Genomic DNA, 7,992 nt, shown 5'->3' with positions numbered 1-7,992 from the left:
TAGATGAGGTAGTAGTGATCTGCCTGTGTTCAGCCTCCCAAAGAGCTGGGATTACAGGCACGAGCCATCATGCCTGGTCTCAGTCTCAGTGCGCCCCAGGGGCGGGGCTGGCACTGCAAGCCCAGGACAAGCCCCGGATCGAACCCGGCTGCTGCACTCTGCCTAAGCAGGTGCTTTAATGTGCTGAGCTATTTGGCCGGCTTAAAAAAATATTGATACTACTAAGAATAGAGTCTTCCCACAGGAAAAAGGAAACACGAGTGTAGAATAGAGAGGCCGGAGAACTGAGCCGTTGTGCTAGCCACAGGGTCAGGATGAACTCATGACTTGGTAAAATTTCTGTTGCTTAGCTCTGAAAACTAGCAGGGTGGGAAAAAATGAGCCCAGGTGCCTTAAGCACATCTTGCACCCCGACCCTAACGTCTATACCCCATCACCTGCTAAAGGAACCAGGGCCTTGATGGTTCCAGTCCTGGGGTGGAGGACAGCAAGCTCTAGTCTAGCCGGGGCAGTCTGGCATTGGCCCTGTCTCAAAATAAAAACAAAATCAAAAAGGGCTGGAGATAGAGCCCAGTACCACCCCCTAAAAAATATGCTGCTACAATCCTTAAAATGGAAAAATCTACTGGACTCCACCCCAAGCAAACAGTCCAAGTTAACATCTCAAATTATGAAGCCAGCTGACCACACCTGCCTCCTGGGGCGGTCACCCTGAGAACGGTGCGACATTCTGCCCAGAGCTAGAACCAGGGTCTGATTATGAGGAAGAAATCAGACAACACAAGTCAAGGGTCATTCTGTAGCTGGCCAGACTCATCAATCATAGTGGCTGAGGTGCTGAAGTACCGAAAAAGCAAGGGAGAAAAACAATAGAGGGGAGGGGAGGGGAGGGGAGTAGACAGGAGGGGAGGGGACTGCAGGGCAGGGCACAGGGTAGGGGGGCCAGGGAACTGCCACAGCTTTAGTTTCTAAAAGGCCTTAGTGCACGCGGGAGGGGGCGGGTGGGGAAGGCTCGCGTGCATGCCCCCGCCCCGGCTCCCAACGCCCACCCGGTCGGCCCAGCCACGCAACAACCACGGGAAGCCGCAGCTCTCCAAGTTCTACCAGTCCTACAGTGAAGATACACAACAGCAAACCATCAGGGAGACTTTCCACTTGGTATCTAAGACAGATGAAAATGTTTGTAATTTCCTAGAAGGAGGATTATTAATTGGAGGATCTGACAACAAACTGATTTATAGACATTATGCGACACTGTATGTTGTCTTCTGGGTGGATTCTCCAGAAAGTGAACTTGGCATTTTAGATCTAATTCAAGTATTTGTGGAAACATTAGACAAATGTTTTGAAAATGTCTGTGATCCGGTTCCGCAAAAAAAAAAAAAAAAAAGAAAAGAAAAAAGAAAAAGAAAAAAAGAAAATGTCTGTGAACTGGATTTAATTTTCCATGTAGACAAGGTTCACAATATTCTTACAGAAATGGTGACAGGGGGAATGGTATTGGAGACCACTATGAATGAAATTGTTACACAAATTGATGCACAAAATAAACTGGAGAAATCTGAGGCTGGCTTAGCAGGAGCTCCAGCCCGTGCTGTATCCGCTGTAAAGAATATGAATCTTCCTGAGATCCCGAGAAGTATTAACACTGGGGACATCAGTATAAAAGTGCCAAACCTGCCCTCTTTTAAATAAAACATTAAAAAGGCCACTCCCAAGTAAAAACCAGGGGGATGTCATCTAAGTTTACCATACAGTTGTTTACCAAAAATAGAGGAGGAAAGTCTTCACTTTTTGCTCTCGGATTGAAGTCAAGGTACTGTATAGAAGTTGTGTAAAATCAGTATGAAAGTTCAATGTTGCTTCTCTTGCTCAGTGATTTTAAAGAAATTGTATACTTCCAGTTTGATTTTTTTGGTTGTTATTTTCTAAGCTGCATTCCTCTGCCCACCGAAGGCATGCCTCTATGTATTGGCCATCACAGTATTTCAAAAGTGAGGTATTTCTTTAATTATGTACAACCTAAAATGTTGGTGTTTTGTATGGATCACAAGTGCAACATTCCTTAGTTCTTTCTGCTCCTTGTCACAATTGTTAAAGAACCAAGTATGAATTGCATGAAAACATGATGACCTTTTCCTCTTAGTTTAAACAAACTCCAAGTTAACTGGATTTCTAAAGAAAAAAAAAAAAAAAGGCATTAGTCACGACTACGCAATACAGTGTGTGATCCAGGCAGTGCTGGTTCTGGACTCTGCCAGGAAAGCTGTTGGATCAGTGCCTGCAGTCAACCTTCCACTTCCGTGGGTTCCACATCTGGTCCTGAATTGAAAATAATTGGGGAAAAAACTCTGCATCTGTACTGAACAAGTAGGAAAACTTCTTTGGTCCTGATTCCCTACACAATGCAGTATAACAACTATTTACCCGACCTTTGTATTGTGCTAAGTATTACAAGCAATTTAGAGATGATTTAAATGAGAGGCTGTGAAAGTTACAGGCAAACACAGCATTTCTTGCAAGGGGCCCGAACATCTGCAGATACTGGTGTCCGTGCAAGAAGCCGGGAGCCAACCTCCTATGGATTCTAAGGAACAACTGTATTTTCCCGACTGTGACAGTGACTCTGTGGCCTGTGGGAGGATGCTCTTGTACTCAGACTCACATGTTGATTTGGAGTTAAGATCTCGCAAGGTCTGCAACTTCTAGGTGAGTCAGTAGGCAAAAACGCACACTCCCGCACCCCTTGCTTGCCTCATCTGCTCCTCTCATGGTTGTCTGTCTAGGTACTACTATCCTGGAAGGCTGGGTTCAAATGCTTTTTCTTCCATAAAGTCACTGCTTCGCAAGATTCTTGATTTCACAAAAGCTGTCGCTTTCCCCTCTGCACATCCACAATCCGTGCTTTGCTACCTGATCGTGCAGCTGATTCGCAGCACCTGCCAGTGTCTTCCCTCCAGGATGGCTACAGGATGCCTGTACCCCACTGACGCACAGGACACACTGAACAAAATGGACATGACAGTCGGGAGCAAAAGGGGCCATAGCGGGGACGGCTCAGAGAAAAGTGAGGAGCTGGCAAGGGGCGGGCTCTAAGGATCTGACAGCGACTTGCCCTGGAGGGGGGTGGAGATGACGTCACCTCCTCTGGGGCATTGCGATGATGTAGGTGGAGACAGTGCTAAATGGATGAACACAGCTCTAGATGCTCTCTGATGTTTTAGGGGAGGGGAAGAGAACAGTGGTCAGGTCATGTGGGCCACTGGCTTCTCAGACGCTTCTGTGCCTTTCCTTTTGCCCCTTCCTGCTGCTCTGAGAAGCTGTGAATGAGCACCCAAGGAAGGAGGGGCAGAGTGGCACGAAGAGGGAGCCGAGCCTAGGTGAAATGAGGGCTGCAGAAGTGGTTCCAAGATCCACTTAAGTGCCTGGCAAGAAGACCTTGAAAGGCAGGAAAATCACAGCCCTCTGGAAGGACACCGAGTGGGCTAGCTGCAGGGCAGCCATCGGGGGATGGTCTAAGAAGGATCTGCAGAGGGAAGAAACCCCCAGACGGCACGGGACGCCCCCCACCCCTAACAGGACCTGCTGTTGGACAGAGATCTGACTGCACTACACTTGAAAGCCAATACTCAGGAGACAAGGACAAAACCAGTCTTCAGCAGCCGGCCCTAAGAAGATGCAAGGGTTATCCTTCAAGCTCCACCTTCGGGAGCTCCCAGCTACGAGGGGCTTTCGCAGGTGGGGAGTACAGGGACAGGGAGGCAATGACAGGAAGACCACAGTCACCCAGGGGTGTGTCTGGTTTTTCCCCTTCCCTGTGGGCTCATTGCCATGTACCCGGACTTTCTAGGGCTAGTGCCTGTGGTTCCTTAGACACTTTACTCTTCCACAAGCTAAAACTCACAGCAATGCACATGCTTGGTGTTAACTGATCTCCTGACCTAAACAAGGAGGGGCATGGCACAAAACTGAAAGTCACCAGATGCTGGGCTCTGGTGATACTGAAGAAGGATGCCTTAGCAGTTAACATCCTAATCACTTAGATGCGGCAACTCAAGAATCTGGAACGCAAGCAAAGGGAAGGCAAGCTGCCTTGCAAAGCAGTGGCCACCATTAGCCAGCAGGCAAAGGCCAAGGTTTCCTAAGGACCGCAGGAAGGAGCCCACGATGACATGACCGCTTTGCTGATGTGCTCCCAGCTAGAACCCGCAGTAGCCTGGTTGGAGCCCTGGAGCCTGCAGCAGAAGGCAGCTCAGCCCTGCCCCAGGGCTTCCCCGGCCATCACTCACCCAAGCCAGTAACAGCACCGAGGACCTGTGGTCCATAAGCCACCTCACGGCCTCCTCCTGGGGTCTGCCTGTCCCCACCCTGGTGCACACAAGGCCCTGCTCAGCCCCGCCCCACTCAAGAGCATCCTTCCCCTTCCCCTGGGCATGGTATAGTTCCCTTTGCCCAGCAGCTTGCATTTTAATGAACAGGCCAGGCTGGGGATCTTCAGGCCTCCTGTACCTCCAGCGCTTTGGCTTAGCCCTGGAGTCCTGGTGGAGACAATGCTGAGCTGGAGGGTCAGGGTGCGAGCTGCACCCCATACAGCTAGCGCCTGAGGTGAAGGTAGGACAGGGCTGAAGGGCTTCACTCCGCAGAGTAGCAGCAGATCAGGCCCATTGGCACTGGCCTTTCCTGCAAGTTTTTCAGCTGGAGAATAGGCACAAAGAAGGGGACAGTTCAGACAAGTGACAGGAGGTGTGGCAGGGTGGGTCACAAGTGCATCCCTCTGGCAGCCCTTTCCCCCACTGTACGTGTTAAGCACTGGCATTTCTGTGCTAGGGGAGCCCTACGTCTCCTGTAGTCCCTGAGCCAGGCGCTGGCATCTCCAGCCTTGATCTCTCCTTGTTTCCTTTCTAGCCCTCTCTTCCTCCATTACCTCCCTTAGACTCTGCCCCTCCCCCACATCTCTCCAGCCCACACTTGGCCTCCTCTCCCTCAAATCCACCAGATCCCAGGTCAGACTGCTCCTCCAGGATCAGCGTGGCGCGTCCAGAGGGCGGAGCTGCTCTTATTATGTGAGCCTGTGGGACTCCACCACCCGAACAAACACCAAAGCGTGTTGGAAGCTGCGAAATGAAAGGGCCACATGCTTATTTATCGCTGTAGGCTTTATCACGCTCTAGTGGGGAACGCAGGCACTCAGAGGGCTTCAACTCTACCGTACGAACTCACGAACTAGTTCTGAAGTGGAAATTCCTCAAAAGTCTCTCTACTGGTGAAATTTCTGAAACCAACATCTTGTCCCAGGAAGCCTACTACCCAAAGACATCCCTTGTCATCTACATGTTGAGACCCAAGGCAGATGCAAGGTGGAGCATACAAAGCGAAGTCATCAAGTTTGTCCTCTGCCTTGGACCTGCAGGAATGCAGGCCACAGACACAGGAGGGAGGACACGTCAGACCTACAGGCCCCACAGGACCAGAGAGGCTTTTCACTCCTCAGACACCACGCCCGTGTCACAGGCATCGCCTGGATTAATCTTACTGAGGCCCCCATTTTCACAGACATGGAAGCAGCGACTTGGAGAAGGTATGTATGATTTGGCAGGGTAGAACTGAGCACCCAACCCAACTCAAGTCCAAAGCCTACACAGCCCGGGCTGTGGGACAGGGACGTGGACACCCATGCCACATGTGGACTGACCAGCAAGAGCCGTCGACACCCTGGAAGCGGGGGCGGAGGAGATGATTACCCAGTTGCCGGGCCAGGGGAAGCCCCCGGGTCCTGGTCTCCAGGCCCAGGGTGAGGAGTGCTTCAGCAGACCTTCCTCGGTCAGGCACTCCTGGGACTCACGAGCCAGCTCTTCCACTGAGAGAGACACCGTGCTCCCGTCAGGCACTTTAGAAGCACGCCCATGCCTGGTCTTGCTGACTTTATGAATCAAAGTGCTCCAGAAAGACTGCGCGTGTAACGTGTTTGGCAGCCAGCCGGAGCGGCTCCCTGCACATACTAAGAAGCTGTCCCTGAAAGGATCGCTACATGTATTCTTCGTTCCATGACTGCTGAGGCCATACTTCTCTTCTCATTACCCTAATCATGGAAGAGAAGGCAGGGGTGGGGCAGCACCCCATCCAGGGGTGGCACTTGCCTGCTGCCCCTGAGATTTGCTCCAGTTTCTTCCAAACCCTTGGAATAGGAAGTATAGGGCTGCCAGGACAGCACAATCAGGACACTGCCCGTCGCCCTGCAGCTGCACAAGCTGCCGCTGTCACTGTGCCCCTCGCAGAGAGGCACGCATTCACTTAATGTGCACAATCACCAGGTAGGCTTCCACAGAGGGCAAACAGGGGCAATCTTTTTCCATTGTGCTCTTTCTAAAAATTTAGTTCCTGGCAGAGAAAGACCATTTGGAGGAAAAGGAATCAGGCAAAAATAATACCTAAGATTTAACATGAACCATTGTGGGCACCCAAGGGACAAACAGTCACATTTTAAACTCACAGCCCAGCCAGCAGCTGCAAGCAGTTGATAAGGACACAACAAATAGGGCTGAGGAGCAGCGAGGAGCCCGCGCTAAGCCCTCTTGGACTCAGGGAAGGGAAGTACCGCCTCCGCCTCTTCTCTTTACCTGCCGCCTGGTTCCTCTGCATGGTCTATGAATTTGAAAGAATCACAGGGGGTGGGGCTGGGGAGATAGTTCGGCAGTCTAAGCATCTGCCTGGCAAGCACAAGAACCTGGGTTCGATCCCCAGTACCACACCACATGCTGGGCTGGCCCCTCAGCACTGAGGAGGCTATGACAGGAAGATCTCTGTACCAAGAAATAAAGGATCACAGGGAGATTCTGACCCCGCATCATGCCTAGCTTTGTTCATGAGACACTCTTTTCAACCATGTCCCGGCATCAGAGCCGAGCAGGGAACAGAGATGGGCAGGCTTCTCAGTCTCCCTTACCTAGGATCACAGTGTGTTTCAGGCTGAGGTGGCAGAGCCCTGGTAGCCTAGCAGGCCAGCCCGATCGGCCTCCCTTTCTATCAGTCCCTGGCTTTGCATCCTCCCCACCATAAGGTAAAATTAGCAAAGCCCTCAGGGTTAGACACAGTTCTGACCGTCTGTGGGTGAGGTCTACAGGCAGCAGGGCCTCTCCAGTCTGTTCGCGCATGCAGGGGCGGATGCTTTTTACGAGATGGTTCAGCAGATGGCAGCAAAGTCTCTTGAAGGAACGGGTTGGGGCTGGGTTTGAACAGTCCTACACCAATGCCCTGCAGGCAGCACGTTGGGGCATGATAGAAAGGCTGCAACCCAGCACGCCCAGCAGGCCGACGCCAAGCGCAGAACTGCAGGGCAAGGGTCTGGATAAGTGAGGGCAAGGAAGAAACCAAGTACAGAAAATGAAAACAGCCATATTGTCAACATAATTTACTACAGGTCTCTCAAGTGTATATAAAACGTTTTAGTGCAGCATCTTACAAATAGTTTTTCCTTTAAAAAACAAAAACAACAACAGCTCTCTACACCATGCATGGGTGGTTTTCTCACCCGATCTTTTTTTTTTTCCAAACAATTAACGCAGAGAAACCATTGTTTGAAAAGAATATGAAAACTTGCTACAGAAAGACCCTGATGGAAGAGGGCGTGGTCGCGTCCGTGTCCTAGGGCACACCTAGCACGGTGTAGTTTTTCATAAATGCAGTATTGCGCAGACAGTGTCAAGAGTATCCGGTAGGTTTCCTCGAATGCGAACACGGAAGCTCCAGTAGACCATGTGCAATGAGGCCTCACGACCGCTGGAGGGCACCATTACCATTCAGCCACATTTCCATAGAAATGGCCAAAGAAAAGGTCCTGGGGTTTCCCATAGAAAGCTCAAACAGCTCAAGCTTTGATGGTACTCCCCCAGCCGGGCAGAAAATACACAGAAAAAGCAATTATTAAAATACTGGCTTCGGTTTCTATTCTCTCTTCAAATCCTGCAATTGCTTCATATATGTAATTATGTGCAG

The 7,992-nt window shown here is 50.7% G+C and overlaps 1 protein-coding gene across 1 annotated transcript; it reads left to right on the top strand.

Moving 5' to 3' along the window:
- The first annotated feature begins 1,020 nt into the window (after window positions 1-1,020).
- Window positions 1,021-1,695, top strand: LOC101578443 (AP-3 complex subunit sigma-1-like). Its single transcript, XM_023701750.1, has 2 exons — window positions 1,021-1,317; window positions 1,459-1,695. Exons 1-2 carry the CDS (start codon window positions 1,021-1,023, stop codon window positions 1,693-1,695), a joined length of 534 nt encoding a protein of 177 aa, XP_023557518.1.
- The last annotated feature ends 6,297 nt before the right edge of the window (window positions 1,696-7,992 follow it).

This window comes from Octodon degus, unplaced genomic scaffold (assembly GCF_000260255.1).
Source record: "Octodon degus isolate 3935 unplaced genomic scaffold, OctDeg1.0 scaffold00140, whole genome shotgun sequence".
Lineage (NCBI taxonomy): Eukaryota > Metazoa > Chordata > Mammalia > Rodentia > Octodontidae > Octodon > Octodon degus.
The sequence above is the reverse complement of the archived record's forward strand: the minus strand, read 5'-3'. Positions and strand labels throughout refer to the sequence as shown.

What these genes read in the sequence shown, in the direction of transcription:
- LOC101578443 (XM_023701750.1), top strand. Translation starts at nt 1,021, where the DNA reads ATGCCCCCGCCCCGGCTCCCAACGCCCACCCGGTCGGCCCAGCCACGC. An exon ending in GCATTTTAGATCTAATTCAA is followed by an intron (nt 1,318 to 1,458) that starts GTATTTGTGGAA and finishes CATGTAGACAAG; the next exon opens with GTTCACAATATTCTTACAGA.